This window comes from Topomyia yanbarensis, chromosome 1, assembly GCF_030247195.1.
Source record: "Topomyia yanbarensis strain Yona2022 chromosome 1, ASM3024719v1, whole genome shotgun sequence".
NCBI classification, from domain to species: domain Eukaryota; kingdom Metazoa; phylum Arthropoda; class Insecta; order Diptera; family Culicidae; genus Topomyia; species Topomyia yanbarensis.
The window spans coordinates 176,583,681-176,600,457 of NC_080670.1; the positions used below are offsets into that span (position 1 = coordinate 176,583,681).

Genomic DNA, 16,777 nt, shown 5'->3' on the forward strand with positions numbered 1-16,777 from the left:
GTGACAGTCTACGACCGAAACAATGTGTGATGTCTCTTCGATTGCAGAGTCCCCCCTGATAACGGTAACTGGGTGGCGGATAGATCGGGAACGGATGCGATACAAGTTATGGGCAGATTCCCCATTCAAAAAGTAGTAGAACGCACATACGAGACCTTCGTGATCGCCAAAATCAACAGCGTCTTCGTGTGCAGCTGTCACGCTCCTCCAAAGTGGACAGTGGAGCAATTCAACCTAATGCTGAAGGAGTTAACAGAGCAGTTGTTCGGTCGAAACACGGTAGTCATTGGTGGTGACTTCAACGCCTGGGCTGTGGAGTGGGGCAACACAACACAAGAAAGGTGTATCCTGCAGGAAGCTCTAGCGAAGTTAGACGTACGATTGTGCAAAGAAGGTTCTGTTAGCACATTTCGGAGGGACGTGAGGGAGTCTATCATTGACGCCACATTCTGTAGCCATTCGCCGAAGGCGGACATGGATTGGAGAGTATGCGATAAGTATACTCATAGCGACAACCAGGCGATTCGCTACCACATCAGCCAGTGAACCCTGCTGCAGCACGGCGAAGGATGACCGGGAGCGAAAATGATCCATTTCGGCCGGACGGCGGGACCGAGACCGTGGATGCGGCTGACTTAACATGACGGATTGTGACGGCTTGTGACGTTATATTGCCGCGAAAACTGGAACACCACGCAATAGACGGCGTCCAACTTACTAATGGAACGAGAGCTACGGGCTGTTTGTATCAGAGCCAGAAGGCTGGCTCAGAGAGCAATATCGGAGCGCAAGGCAGCATTTCGGGAAGCTAGGGCCGCTCTAAAACACAAGGAGCTGTGTCGAGAAGTAGACACTAATTCCTAGGGCGACGCGTACCGATTCGTGATGGCGAAAATGAAGTGCTCGACGATGCCAGCCGAAATGTATCCTGGTAAGCTGAAGATTATTGTTGAGGAGCTATTCCCGAAGCACGATCCAACTATCTAAATACCGACACCATATGGCGAAGAAGAAGGAGCAAACATGAACGATCGGCAATTGATTAACTATGAGCTCGCAGAAGCATTGACGCGCCGGAAATCAAAAATAAAAATAAAAGCTGCTATCCTGGCATATTCGGACATGTTCTGGATGGTACTACAGAAGTGTCTAGATGAAGGCAACTTCGCAGAAATACAGAAGGTACAGAAGCTGGTGTTGCTGCTGAAGCCAGGAAAGCCACCGGGCGATCCGGCCTCGTATAGGCCCATATGACTGCTGGATGCACTCGGAAAACTCCTGGAAAGAATCATCCTTAACAGGCTGACGAAATGCAAAGAGGGTGAGCGCGGACTGTCCAATATGCAGTTCAAATTCCGCAAAGGAGCATCGACAGTGGATACAATTCGGACTGTGCTCGAGAGTGCAGAGAAGGCATCTAAACGGAAGCGAAGGGGATATCGATACTGCGCTGTGGTTACGATAGAGGCGAAGAATGCATTTAACAGCGTTAGCTGGGAAGCACAGAATGAGGGTTCCAGACTATCTTTGCCAGAACCTGAAGAGTTACTTCCAGAGCAGAAGTCAATGTGAGTCACAGCGAGCGTTTTCCAGGGATCCATTCTCGACCCAACTCTTTGGAAGGGTTTATACGGAGGGGTCTTAGCACTGCGGCTGCCCAGGAAAGTTTCAGGTTTCGCGGACGACGTGTCACTAACGGTAACGGGTGAGACACTTGAAAAAGTGGAGATGTCGGTGACGGAAACAATAGACGCGATCCTGAGCTAAATAAACATTGCCGATAGCTCAAAACAAAATGGAGGTGTTGTTGGTCAGCAACTACAAAACGCCTCAGCGGATGCAGATCGACGTTGAAGTGGATAATCGACGACTGGTTGAGCTTCAACAACCACGTCGATTACATCTACGAAAAGTCGGTGAAGACAACGGCCGCAGTAGCGAGAACCATGCGAAACGTCGGCGGTCCGAGAAGCAGCACGAGCATCAATACTCCGATATAGGGTTTCTATCTGGGGTGCAGAACATTCCGACATTCCGGCTGATGGCCGTACGGGTCGTGAGTGTGCAAAGACCAATATCGTCGGATGCAGTACGCGTTATCGCCGAGATGAACTTCATCTGCAATACTCTGGCTGAGGACGTCGAATGCTACCAGCGGAGAAATGCACGTATTGGAAGGAGACTGGTCCGACCGGACTTGTTGGATAAGTGGCAGCAGGAGTGGGACAATGCGGAGAAAGGAAGGTAGACTACTCATCCCAAATGTCTGGCGCAGTTTTTGTCCGGGCACGGATGCTTCCGAAAGTATTTGCATCGGTTAGGCATGCTTCGTCACTCCTTTGCCCGGAGTGTGTGAACTGAGGTATGAACATGCAAGAAACACCGGAACACGTGGTTTTTGAATGCCCTAGGTTCGAAGAAGGGGTATGCGTGGTGTGACAGTGGCCAATATCGTCGAAGAAATGTGCCGCGACGAGCATACCTGGGATGCTGTCAACAGAGTAGTTACGAGTATACTCTCCGAGCTGCTGAGGAAGTGGTGACAGAATCAACAAAGTAGCGCCATTGGCTAGAATGTCGCCGTGAAACCACAAATCGGGTTTCGAGAGAAATTCCGCCGCCGAGGAACTCTCCGTATTGGTGTAGACTAGGTCCACCGCCGGGGATCAATTGAGTAGTACGCGACGTAGCACCTGGTTCCAATCGTCGGTGCACTAGCGTACCGGAATCACCGGAATCGCCGGGCCGACCTCGACACCCTACCAGGTAGCTCGTCAGTAGGTTAAATCCACCGCCGGGGATTAGACCGAGTAGACCGCGTCGGATAGCTAGCAGTGAAACGGGCGTAGCTTCGTTCCTAATTAGGCAATCCATGAGACGTTTCTGATCAGCTGATTATTTCTTGTTTACTTCTTCTGACGTTACTCCGAGGGGTGCGACGAAAACAGTATTGTTGATTCGATCCAACATCAAACGAACCGGACTAACGAAAGATGTTTGTCGGACGAGTTTTTCTGTTCGCAGGAGTAGACCTGTTGACATAACCCACCGCTGAATTGTCAAAAAAATGTCTAATGGATTGCCTAATATCGCTCCCTGGTTTGTTTACATTGTTGCTGCCCGTCCGGGAGAATGATGTCGAAGCAAATCGCGATTACCTTTTCTTGTTCTTGTAGTCTCGAAGCCCAACTTTTTTGTTGTCTCGGGTACAAGTGAATTAGCAGCTCTCACGTCCCTTGCGGTATTTTGGGTTACTTCCAACGTACTTGCGATGTCAAAGGCAGCTTCAAACGTCGCCGGACTCCGTGCAATGATTTAATTACACATTCCCAGTGACAGTTTTTCAACTCTTTACGGCATCATAGTACATAGAAATAGTTTACAGGATAGTATATAAGCAATTAATATTTATATAATGTAGTCTACATTTGATTGACGAAATAAATAAACATAAACATGATTCCCTGGATTATAATCCATGTGACTGCTGTTCGATCAGCATTCGATCGAGAAAGTGATCGAAGATCGATTCATTGTTTTCTTGCACGATGTTTCTGAGTTTAGAACTCTCCACAAACTTATTTTTTGGTTGGTCAAAATGACGAATTAGCCTGTCCCAAAGATCGTTCCATGCTACTTGTGCTGGATCATTCGGACTAACTAAAACTTTCAAAACGTAGTTGAGCTCGGCTCCCATATGTACGCGAGCGTAGTTTCCGTACTGCTCCTCCGAAATACCACTTAACTGTAACGCCCATTCAAATCGCTTGAAGTAATCGGTGACAGAACTTCCTTCTGACGAGCGATATTCATTCATCGAAAAAGACGGTGGTTTCGGTTGCTGTACTGCGGCATCTCCTGGGGGATTTTGATTCCTTCCGTGAACACCCGGTACAACTCAGCCATTTGCTCCGGATCCTGCATCGTGATATTAGGATGCAACTACGCAGTTGAGAATTTAAAATTCTAAAATGACCAAGGTTAACATACTACACTAGTTTGTGGCACTTCAAATTAGGCTATTAAACCAATCCGAAGGCATTTTTTCTTCCAACTAGATCATCCCGATCACATAAAGGATTGCTTCGTATAGCCGATCACACTCCAACCCCCGCCTGTCTCTTCTCTACTCGTTTGTCCATTCAACAGCAACTAAAAAGTGCTCCTTCCACCTGGCAGTTACTTCTGTACAAGCGGTTAACACGTCTCTATTCTGTGGTAAAATATTGTAGAAGACGTTTGTGTCCGTCCAACCCATCCGCTGTAACACGAAACTCCCCCACGAGGCATTCATGCGAGTGGAGGGGGCGTCAAAAGCTCACTTTAAAAAGTTTTGAATTCTGCTTTACTGCTATAATAAAAGTCAAAGCATCCTTCACTTAGTTGGTGCTTCCCCGATAGTAACAATCATAACCCTCCTAAGAATCATCCGATGTAGCATTGAATCAGTGCCGAGATCAGTGCTACAACGCTTCTTGAAGCAACATCATCGCGTAGAATAAACCCCCGAAACCGGTTACTTGCATCTTTCTTAACCAGAGCGATAACGAAACTCGTCGAGCACAAACGATGTTCTACCCGTACCGTGTAGCGATAATCCTCATTGTTTCTGTGTGTCTGACCTTGCCAGAAAATGGACTCGTCTTGGGCGGTAAGTTTTTTTTAATTTGGTTATCCACCACAAATTACACTCCTATTTTCATTCCAGCCCCGGATAACAATGGCTGTCCGAATATCGTCAAGCGAGCTCAATGGAGTGCTTCCAAATCGACAAACGTCACCTATCAGATTAAACCGGTACCCTTCGTTGTGGTCCACCACACGGCCACGGCGGATTGCAGCGAAATGGTCGTCTGTAAGGGAATCGTCCGATCGATCCAAGATACCCATCAGAAGGGGAACAAGTGGAGCGATATTGGTTACAAGTAGGCGCTTTGATTATAGTTACTGTAGCAAACAAAACAGATGAAAAGTTTTGTTTGATAATCATGATGAGTTAATTAGGCGAGACGGTGCTGGTTCAGTATTAAGACAAGATTAGGATTGGTGGAATTTACATTTACCATAATCAAGGACCGATCAACGCATCAAACGATAACGCAATTGTTTTTGTTTAACCCTTAGCTTCCTGATCGCGAACGGTGGTAACGTGTACGAAGGAATCGGCTGGCACCGGGTAGGGGCCCACACCCGAGGCTACAATAGCAAATCGATCGGGATCGCCTTCATCGGTAACTACGCGGATGAACTTCCGTCCGCAAAGGCCTTGCGGGCAGCCAATAAACTGCTCGAGTGTGGCGTCAAACTGGGTGAGCTGGATGGGGACTATCGGTTGTACGGAGCGAGACAGATAAGCAAGACGGCCAGTCCGGGGGATGCGCTGTACGCGGAAATTCAGGAGTGGGATCATTTTGATTTCGAGCCGGTGGTGTGAGGAAGGACAACTTAGGTAGGTACCCGAGTACAAACCAACGATAAAATGAGCCCTTAGGAGAATCATAAATCAATAGTTATTAAAGTCTAACAATTTAATTTCCATATATTTTATTTCAAAATAAATGAGAGTAAATAATAATCAAGAGATCAATCATTAAATTAGTACTTATTGAAAATTCACACTGATACAGCCTAACAGAACATGTATAATTGCCTTCTTATTTTTTTTTTTTTGGTTAAATAAATATGCATGCCACACAACAGCAACCATCTAATCACAATCCTTTGAAAAATAGCAACAAAACTCTTCCGTTTTGTTGCATACTATTTGGAACGGTCCGTCCGGGGGGAACACATACGCACCGAAGGCAACGTCCATAACCTTGATGTAACGCAAATCGAACTTGTCCAGATCCGGTGGTAGTTGCAATGGGAACGAGTGCCCCGTGATGGTAAGGCCAAACATTTTGAGGTACTGAAAAACAACAAAAAAAACAATTTGATATAATGCAATATTAATTCCCGAAGGGAAAAAATGGATAAACCAATTTGCGCACTAAGGGCAAAAGACCAAACTTAAATTAAGTAATGATTTTTATGTTTCGAATTCATCTCGTCAGTAACTACGCTCAAATTGGTTCAATCCAATTTTCTCCTTTGAGATTTATTTTGCATAATGCCAGGCGTTAGCCAAAAGACAAGAGTTGGTTTTCGCTTTCTCGTCAGCAAACCATGGCTTCTACATTTGCTTCCCGAGACAAGAGTCAGTTGCTGTTGACGTTCACTTTTGTCGCGTGAACTGTTTGGAATTTTTTTTGTCTAACTAGTGCTAATTTGGGTACTAGTTCAGATACATCATCTAGCTAGATACCCAGTTGGTGCCAGTTACTGACGAGATGAATTCGAAACACAAAAATCAAACCTAATTTGAAATCTTCAAAACACAGAATTCACCGTAACAGCTTTTACCTTCAGATTCCTATTACGAAATATCTGAGCAAACACCGGAAAGGACAGTTCCAGATTCGGATTGAACCCGCACAGCGTTAGCGAAGTGATCTGTTCACAGTGTTTGAACATTTGACCGAGCATGGCATCGCACTGCAGTGGAGCGTTGTACGCAATGAGCGTGAACTCGTTGATGTTCTTCACATTCGGCACAATCCGATCCAGATCCGGTCGGGCCGAACTGATCCGGACGCTGAAATCTCGCATGTTCGGGAAAGGCCGAAACAGATGATCGGGAATGTTGGACGCATACAGATCGAGCTGTAATTTTTCCAAGCACGACGGAACACAGTGGGTCAGTATAAAATCCGATTGGCCATGTTTGGCCTGTCGAAGGTAACGCAGATTCGGGGCGAATATGTTCAGAATTTGATTGTCCTGATTAGTGACGTTGAACCATTCAAGATTCTGAAGGACTGGTAGGCATAAAGTTCTATTACTACGAATTTCACCCGACTCCAAGCGAAGATGTTCCAAGCAGGGAAACACTCTGTCGGTTAGGAGGAACTGCCGCGTAAGGTTGACTTTGTCCAACAGCAGAACTTTTAACTGGTTACAATGACGGTTGATAGCCTCCAGAATGGCGTCGTTAACATCCCACATTTGCAGGCTTTTCAGGTTTGGCATGTTTCGAAACATAACATTCCAGTCGCGAATTTCTAAATTTGGTGTTTTGTGGCGAAGAGTTAATTGTTCCAATGAACTCAACTGTTGTTCGAAGAACCTCTCCCACATACGAGCATGAAGGTGAATATTCAAACTATTCAAATTGGAGCACTGGTCTAGTTCTAGGAAACAGTTATGCCACATAATACCGTGATCCGTATCCGAATCTCCGAGGCGAACGACAGCAGATTGAAGGTTTGGTGCCTGCAATACCATCCACGGTCGGTACAACTCAAGCTGATCGTTCGGTACAATCTCTCTCCAAAACAGTGTCTCCAAACGATCCATCTTCAGCATGCACCGGTCCAATCTCAACCGACTCTCGGTACATTCCGTTAGCACTTGTAGCTTCCGAATACGCGCCAACAGGTCGCCATGCGTGCGAAAAAAGTTCGCTAAATGCTGACCAAGGGGTGCATCGATTATCATACCTTCCAGCTGAAACTTGTCGCTCAATCCACGCAGTAGGCGGTCAATCGAGTTAAACACGGACGAGCTCGAATCTTTGCACCATTTCACATAAACAACACGGTAGTCTCGGTGGCTAGTCTCCACCACCCCTTCATCCAGTACTCGAACATTTTCAATGTCATCACCTCCGTTGCTATTTTTGCTCCAATCACCTCGACTAAGCTCGATACAAAGGTTCCTGCAAAGTGCCCTTGAGAAGATAACTTCGTTCCAACGTTGACAAACCAGCGAAAGTGGCTTTCTGTCCCAAAAGTTGAGATTTTTGAAGATGTGCACGTAAATTTCGAACGGTAAACGATCCCACGACATCACGATTTTGCACCGAGTTGTAGTGCGAAAAAATAACTTATTGTAGACAAAACAAACGACGTGTACGCGTGTAATCAATCTGAGCACTAACGCCAAACAAACCGAGTAGCAGGGAGAGGTACCATCTACTTTGTAAACAGCTGGCACGGAAATTTTCCAGTTGCTTCGAGATTGTTCTCACAAGCTTTCAGTATAAGCTTGGTGATGAGAACTTTAGCGGAATGCTGTCTGCGACGACCACCAGATGGTAGGTTGGTAAGCATGGTGGCAAAATGAAGAGCTTTTAGCTAATGCACTTTGAAACAGCGCTCCGTTGGTATGGTGACGATTAGAAGAACAAATCTGTAGGATGAAGCCCTTTTGTGACTGCAGCGCCGAAAGGTATGAAGCTGTGGGTTGATGTGGCAGATCATAGAAGCAGCGATGCCAGTTGGGAAAACATGGTATCAATTCGAAGGCAATTTCGAAACATCTCAAACGCAAACATAAGATACAGTCGTGATTCGCTGGTTGGGCCACACCTATGTCCAACTAACGAATTCAATTCGAACTAACGAATTGACAATGGTCCAACTAGTTTCGTATCAACCCTTATGTACTCCTTCCAATGTGACACACTAGCTCCTCCTCTCCCGAGATCACATATCCAGAAGGCTAGCGCATGAAGATTTCCTCGTCGATATCTCCGTAGGGATACGCGGTACGTACGTAGTAAGTCCTTCCAGCCACCATCAGTAATACTCAAAGGACAGCATATTTGGGCACAGCAGCAAATACCTCGTCGTAATCGTCACCATTGGACATTTTGACAATACTGCCTTCGGCAGATCGTCTTTTTTTCGCTCCGCAGTTTTCAGTGTATTTGCCGGGTTTTTGCTCCGATTATCGGACCTAAAGGCGGGTGTTAGCTCGGAAGTTGTGTCCTCGGTGCGCCACCGATGGAGTACAGATCCCAGTGTCCGCGACCGCGATTTAGTTACGAGTTTTCGATACACCGGTTCAAGTTTTCCGCGGAGTCAGTTCTTTAATCAGTGGTGCCAAATAGAACTCGTATTGTTAAGTTTTTTGCTGTCTACACTGTTGAGACATGCAAACCTAATAATAAAATTTTATTGGATTCGTTAGCGAAGCGGAGTGATAATATCATCCATATAATGACAGAAGACATCTGCCAAAGCTGGAATCACCTCTGGATCTGCTGTGACTCGTGCTTGAAGTGGTTCCACACGCGCTATGACCGAATCAGCCCGACGCTGCTGCAACGTTGAAGTAAAAGCACAGACTAACAGACATAACACTCAAAAACAAAGCTTCGCCCGCTTGAACGGTCATTTTAAATATATTTGTAGTTGGGACTGTGGCCACATTTGAAGCCACTGACATGAACAAGCATGTGGGGGATAGGCCACTAGTGGAAAATTGTTCCCAATCCTGAGGGGTAACTCACCAGTAAATGAGTGTTTGGGACTGTGAATAAAAGGTGGAGCTAGTGTTCTGGGAAAATTGTCGGATCGATGTTTTTTAGGGAATTCCCTCATAGTGTTATGTCTGTTAGTCTGTGGTAAAAGTGACAATTCTACATAAATACTTTGAAAAGCATAAAGAAGCGAAATTGAGCTATCTGACACTAGACCCACCGCTGGAATACCGCTTTATTTACAGTAAACGAAATGCTTTCAAATCCTAAAACTTCCAGGATTCGTAATCTCGCCCTGAGGATGAAGCAGAAAAATCTTGTCCAATCCGTACACATAAAAAACGATACCGTCGCTGGCAGGACAAAATAATTACATTCGTATTGAGGATCCCAATCACCTTCGAACTATTCAGCAAACATTCCAGTCCCGGATGAGTCCTCAATTTAGTGTTTTCCACATGATGTTAACGTGTCCAGTTTTTTCTATGCACTTCTGCTAGAAAGTACAACACTAGTACAATCCATTGCCCCGGATTAACTCACTTTAAAAATTGTTGGTGTTTTACTTGTTTAGTTTTCACCAATTACTGCGACATATTCAATTGGTATATTATAAAAACCGAAAGCTGAAAAATTAAAAAAGATTACGGATTGAAGATTTCAAAGATTTAAAAATATTTAAAATAAAATAAAAATTTAAAAATTCAAGCCTTCAAAAATTTAAAAAATTTTGGGATTCAAAAATTCTAAACTTTGAAAATCTAAAAATTTATAGAACATTTAAAAATTTATAGATTTAAAAATTAAAAAATTAAATAATAAAAAATCTAGAAATTCAGAAATTTTTTAATTTAAAGATTTAAAAATTTAGGAATTCAATAAATTAAAATTTGAAGATTTAAAAATTAAAAAATTCAAGCATTTAAAAATTTGAAAAGCGATCTTTTTATTTAAATTTAAAAGCATAAAAATTTAATGAATTAAAAAATTGTTCACTTTATTGTTTAAAAAGTTAAAAATACGAGGCCGAGAAAATGTTTTTACGCACCGTTTTCAACCATTCTGGATGATGAAACCCATCATTTTCTAAAATAGTAAAATAATACTGTATTATGACAGTTTACCACTAATATTATATTTGTATAGTTACATTCCATATTAAATATTAATATTAAAGTGATGTTTTGTAATTTATTTTTGGTATATGGTAAAATATACGCTAAACGAAGGAATATTATACCTACTATCGAGGTATACCTGTATGCTGAAAAATCAAAATGTTTTGATATGTTTTACTTTACTAGTTCAACACCGCAACGAACCCTTCTTTTTAGACGATGACAAGTTTAATGTCCATTTTGGCCCTATGCTTAAGGAGTTATGTATGTTGAAGTCGGCCAAAAAATCGAAATTTTTTTTATTCTTCTATCGTAAAGTTCAGGTTCTCAACAATGTTATCTCAAATTTTTAGAGAGATCGGAGCAGTAGACGCAAAGTTATAGCGCTTTTCATCTTACTCCCTTACGGAGGCGTGGCTTATACTTTAAACTTTAAACGCGATTATCTCGAAATCATATTTTCCTAAAAACGACTTTGCGGTGACTACGATTGCCGAAAAAGTTTTCAACCGATCTCAAAACTTTTGTTTTAGCTTGTTCGTAATTTAACCACAGACTAACAGACATAACACTCGAAAATAGTTCTGCGCACACTTTAACGGTCATTTTAAATATATTTGTAGTTGGGACTGCGGCCGCTTTTGAAATTATGGCGCCACTGACATATGACAAGCATATGGGGGATAGACCACTAGTAAAAAATTGTTTCCAAGCATGAGGGGTAACCCACCAGCAAATGAGTGCTTGGGACCGTGAATAAAAGGTGGAGCTAGTGTTGTGGGAAAATTGCCGGATCGATATTTTTTACGGAAATTCCCTTATAGTGTTATGTCTGTTAGTCTGTGATTTAACTACCGTGCCCTTGAACGATTCTATTTTTCGTCAAAATTTTCATATTATTGATATGATTTTTTAAGATTTTTTTTCAGGTGAAAATAGTGTGTTTTTTTTGGAAAAGTCGTCCCGTTTCCAAAAAGAAGATTTTTTGTAATCAATCGTTCAACGACACCACAGGTATATATATTAATGATTTTTTTTAGTTTTATGCTTTCAGTTGAGCTGTTGGACTGGAATCCTCTTTGAAAAAAATCGCGTTTTGCGGAAATTGTTAGAACTTCGACAATTATTATTTTTTATGTTCTCAAGTGGATTTTGCAAATTGGACATTGTACTACGCTATACGGACAAGTATTTTATAAAAATATGGCTACATACCTTTACAAAAATTCAAACTTTTCACGTTTTTCCCGCATCTCAACATATATAATACCACTTAATAAAGAATCACAATAACATATTGGAATTAATTCGAGAATTATTGTAGGGTAATTACGGGAGAGATGTCACGTCGTATGAAATGCCACACTCTCTATATCTCGTATATAGAATCACTTCGGTACGGTAATCTAATATTTCGAGTTTTTCTTTCGAAGAATTGCAATACTGGAGATGTAAAATAATCCTTATTTTTACGCTCAAAAATATTCATGATTATGTGCGTCCAGTTGAATCGCGGAGCGCCGAAAATTTTCAGAACCACATTAAAATTTCGATATTTTTATGCATCAGTTGAACAGTTGGAACCTTTTAGAAGGCATTCTAATCTTGAATACGATCTTCTATAATTTCAAAAGGAAGCGTCTTCATGCGGCGTCTCCCATACTATTAGGACAGATTGCCGCACTCGATGGCAGAGGATCCGTAGCTAAAAATATTTTTTTTCACATCGGAATGGACCTAACACCGTGGCATATCTAATTATTAGTTCTGTTATCTAAATATGTTAATTTTGGGATAAAATCGAAAAAAATTAAGAATAAACGTAAGTGATATAAATTCATTGCACGGAGAAATAAATATTAAAGTTACTCAAACTTAACCAAGGTTTCGAAAGAAAAAATATTTTTAGATTGTCGAATAATAACAATGTTTCTACACACAAAAAATATGAATTTTATCGTTGACGTAATTACAAGCATGGCAGAATTTAACAAACCGTGATTCACGAAATGACGAAATATTACCGTGCTCCGTTTAATTTTACATGAAACATATACATTACATGCGCAATGACATAAACGACATACACTTGCTGCCATTCAGAACAAACGCCATATGTGGAGTAAAATTACGTGATTTACGAAATTCAACAGCATGTAAAATTAAAATCAAACTTAAAAAGTAAATCATTTTTGATGCTCGTATATGTCAGGGTCAGGAGACGTAAATTCACACAGCTGTGTAGACATCGGAGTACCCCATTAAGAAAAGTGAAGTTGCTAGCCGATTTATAGATATAATAAATCCTCATGAAACTTAGCTGAAGACATCTAATACGAAAAAATTAACGAGAGCTAAAAATACTTTTGTTCACAATTTTTCAGTTTAGGACCAAGGTGCGGCGTGTCCCGAATTGACCTTTGTTTTTAAAATGTTCGTGGAAATTTTATATTTTTTCATGACAAAAACCATTTTAGTGTATTTTAGATACCTGTCGCAAAAGATAAAAATGATTTCAACGTATATTGTATAGTTTACTTTGATGAAGGCTTGATTTTTAGAAATGGTCGGAATCTCTCCCGAAATTACCCTATTTTGCTATGCGTTTTGTATAGAAATATGCTTCATGTTTAAAGCAATGACTTTAAACTTGTTTTGCTATATTTTTATCTTGTATCTGCATTTTTATCTTCACGGCATCAGAAATCCGGTTTTCCGCAATATGTACTTCTAAGATTGCTTTCTGCCTCGATACGCCAATTCGACCTACATCACCATTTCTGAACAATTCCCTTCCAGTTTCACACTAACTATTCTCCCCCGCACCCCAAAAGTCTATCATAACGGCTAAAAATATTTGCTCGGGTTTTTAATTTCGAATGACGTTACAAATCCGCAAACTGTTTAAAGACGCTAATCTAATTAAGCTGCTGGTTGTGATCCCGTTTGGGATATGAATGAAAAAAAAACGAAAACCTTGCATGCAGCTTTCATTCAAAATCGTTCCATATTCCGCACCGTACTGGGCTTAGCTAATGTAGAGAACACGACATTCACAGAAAAAAATGTTATCTTTGACTGTATCGACGTGTCGGCTCTACCACCGGGAACGACAGAAATGGTACGCAAACACAACCGAGGCTGTCATCGCGCATTAGCTACAGTAGGAAACGAATGCATAAACTGTCGTGTGTGGTACAAGACGCCAACGTTGCAAGTCGCATAACAGTTTTACTGACGGCTGTCGTGGTCGATTCGGTAATCATTAGGTCTGTTCCAGTACCAGGAGAAACTGGAAGTACTTCGGAGAAAATCGTTCCTGTACTCTCTTCTTCTCTTTTTTCTTCTTCTGGTAGCAAACCGGAGTAAAAAGGAGCAAAGATTTGTTGCTCCTGTTTACTCCGGAGTGACTTCCGTGTACTGGAACAAACCTATTCTGTCGAAGCGAAAAGCAGACGACAACCTCTAAAATACTGTCACGAGGCAGTACTATTGGAACCCGTGCTAGTGAAGTATTGCACACTTCCCACTAAGCTTTTTTTTGGTTCAGTGTATTTTCACCGATTAGTTGTTTGTATTGATCGCTCCAGTTATTTTTTTTAATATTTGACGTGATTTGTGCCGTTTAATCGTCGTTTATCGTATCAGTCGATTCTAAATTTTGTTTGCGCCCTTGGTATTGTGAAGTTTTAAAGTGTTTTCTACAAATTTTGTTTTGTGTCGTGAAAAAGTCCAGTGAAAATCGAGATTGTTTACATCACCGGACCTGTGTGTAATTACCCACAAAAAATTCACGCGCTCATTTCGCCATCTGCACGCGAGTAGAGGAAAGTATTTCCCACCATAACTTGGCGCACAGTGAGACGAAAACGAAAAGTCGGATCTAGGGCGGGTAGAAAATCGGCATTATGACAAGTGCATGCGATCACTGCGCGAAAACCGTCAAATCGGACGATGACTTTATCGAGTGAATGGGATTTTGCAAAAATGTGGTGCACATGCAGTGCGGTAAACAACTCAACAAGCCGTTCTTGAAAAAACTTGCCGAAAACCCAAATTTATTTTGGATGTGCAATGAATGTGTCAAGTTGATGAAGTTTGCTCGCTTTCGCAACACCGTTTCCTCGCATGGATGTGTTATCGCTGCTATCGCTGGGAAAACGGATGACGTCTGTGCTGAACTAAAGGCAGAGTTATCAAAAAATAACCAGCAAATTTCGCACCTCGCCAGAAAGGTTTCAACAGCCACTCCAGTCCGGCCAAATTCCGGTGCATCTCGACCACCTCAGAAACGTCGCGAGGATGGTCCTGATCCGAGCAGTATTCTTGTCGGCGGTCGAAAGCTAGTCGATAATAGCAACATTCTCACGGTTCCTCCTCCCACTCCGTTGCTCTGGATGTATCTTTCCCGCTTTAATCCCAGCGTTAGCAAGGAGACAGTCGAAAAAATGTCCAAAGAAGGGCTAAACTGCAACGAGGAAATAAAGGTTATTCCGCTTGTTAAAAAAGGCATAGACGTCAGTACTCTGAACTTCATATCTTTCAAAGTTGGAGTTCACCCAAAGTACCGTGAAGCAGCTCTTAACCCTGACACATGGCCGCAAGGCATATTGTTCAGGGAATTTGAGGATAGCCGTACCCAGAACATTTGGTGCCCACCGACTGATTTTTCAACGCCTTCGGAAGCCGCATGTATTCCGCTAAGTCAACCCGGCCCATCAACCCTACAGAGGACTCCGCAACGATTGGCAATGCCACTATACCAAGCTACACCGCCATTGTGAAGGAGTGTCGACGCTGATCGCATACTGGGACGCAATGCAGTTGGTACAATGGAAGCCCTCGATCCCCCCGCTACAGTCGAGCCCTTGCAGCCAGCGTTCAGCAGTCGTCCCGGTCCTGTATGTGTGGGTGGAGAAGGGGTCTTCCAAGCCGCCTTTCTCGGCAAGTGTTATACAAATTGTAACGATACAACGGTTAAACCGATTCACGCTTCTAGTTCATCGTCCAACACTCGCCGTAAGCTACTACCGTCCCGTTCCTGCTCTCCGCATCGCTCCATCGGGGTTCAACGCATACTGGGACGCACCGCAGTTGGCACTATGGAAGCCCTCGACCCCCCCGCCACAGTCGAGCAATTGCAGCCAGCGATCATCAGTCGTCCCGGTCCTGTGTGTGGGATGGGTGAAAGGGTCTTCCAACCCGCCACAAATGGCAAGTATACATCTGATCCGAACACTTCAAGCGCTGATGTATTCTTCGCTTCCAGTAATTTGCCTTTTGCTCTAACATCTTGTGACGAGATGTCAACTATTTCTGTCGCCGATGATGATCGCTGCATTCTGGGGCGCGATGCAGTTGATTCGGCCTCTGCAGAACCTGATCCGTCATCCAATAACATCGAGATTTACTACCAGAATGTTGGTGGCTTAAATTCATCAACGGACAGCTATTTGCTCGCGACCACGGGCTGCTGTTATGACGTCATCGCCTTAACCGAGACGTGGCTCAACAACCGTACTCTGTCTCGCCAGGTGTTTGGTTCAACATTTGATGTCTTCCGCTGTGATCGCAATGCCCTCAACAGCCGCAAGACATCAGGTGGTGGTGTACTCATCGCCGTTCGCCATGGTATAAAAGCCCGAGTGATCAACGATGAGCGGTGGGAGAGCTCCGAGCAAGTGTGGATATCAGTGAAACTTGCCGATCGCAATCTCTTCCTGTGTGTCGTGTATTTTCCACCTGACCGAATTCGTGATTACAGCCTGATCGATGTACATCTTTCCTCCGTTTCTTTCATCACCTCGATCGCTGCCCCGTCTGATGATATTGTTATACTGGGCGATTTTAACTTACCTGGCTTGACCTGGTGCCCAGAAAGTAATGGATTTCTACGATTGGATATCGAAAAATCTGTGCTTATCAACAATGCCAGTTGTATCTTGGACAACTACAGTAGCGCAACTCTTCGGCAAATTAATAATATCATCAACGAGAACGGACGTACATTGGACCTCTGCTTTGTATGTGCCCGGGACTACGCTCCGTACTGCTGCGCCGCTCCGACACCTTTAGTCCAGCATGTGCGCCATCATCCCCCACTACATCTTGTACTCGCTGGTAACCTAGGAGTGAGTTTTGAAGACGTCTCAAGCTCTATCATCTACGATTTTAAAAACGCTGACTACGACAGCATCGTTAGCACGCTGTTGGATATAAACTGGGACGAAAATCTTAACAATGATGACGCGAACGAAGCAGCGATGACGTTTTCTAATATTCTTAACTACCTAATCGACCGTCATGTGCCAAAACGAACAGTCAGCATAAATCAACACCCTCCCTGGCAATC

At 43.0% G+C, this 16,777-nt stretch overlaps 2 protein-coding genes across 2 annotated transcripts; one reads left to right on the top strand and one right to left on the bottom strand.

The window, feature by feature from the left end:
* Positions 1 to 4,450: 4,450 nt before the first annotated feature.
* Positions 4,451 to 5,638, top strand: LOC131682353 (peptidoglycan-recognition protein 2). The gene is made up of 3 exons (XM_058963760.1): positions 4,451 to 4,651; positions 4,709 to 4,925; positions 5,125 to 5,638. The coding sequence occupies exons 1-3, from the start codon at positions 4,570 to 4,572 to the stop codon at positions 5,432 to 5,434; spliced, it is 609 nt and encodes a 202-aa protein (XP_058819743.1). The 5' UTR covers positions 4,451 to 4,569; the 3' UTR covers positions 5,435 to 5,638.
* Positions 5,574 to 7,999, bottom strand: LOC131682347 (uncharacterized). The gene is made up of 2 exons (XM_058963748.1): positions 6,406 to 7,999; positions 5,574 to 5,911 (listed from the first exon to the last, which is right to left on the bottom strand). The coding sequence occupies exons 1-2, from the start codon at positions 7,888 to 7,890 to the stop codon at positions 5,708 to 5,710; spliced, it is 1,689 nt and encodes a 562-aa protein (XP_058819731.1). The 5' UTR covers positions 7,891 to 7,999; the 3' UTR covers positions 5,574 to 5,707.
* Between the last annotated feature and the right edge of the window lie 8,778 nt (positions 8,000 to 16,777).

Excerpts from the sequence above, each read along its gene's own strand:
- LOC131682353 (XM_058963760.1), top strand. The coding sequence starts at position 4,570 with ATGTTCTACCCGTACCGTGTAGCGATAATCCTCATTGTTTCTGTGTGT. Across the intron at positions 4,652-4,708 it reads AAATGGACTCGTCTTGGGCG|CCCCGGATAACAATGGCTGT; the intron begins GTAAGTTTTTTT and ends TTTTCATTCCAG. Across the intron at positions 4,926-5,124 it reads TGGAGCGATATTGGTTACAA|CTTCCTGATCGCGAACGGTG; the intron begins GTAGGCGCTTTG and ends TTTAACCCTTAG.
- LOC131682347 (XM_058963748.1), bottom strand. The coding sequence starts at position 7,890 with ATGTCGTGGGATCGTTTACCGTTCGAAATTTACGTGCACATCTTCAAA. Across the intron at positions 5,912-6,405 it reads TTCGTAATAGGAATCTGAAG|TACCTCAAAATGTTTGGCCT; the intron begins GTAAAAGCTGTT and ends GTTGTTTTTCAG.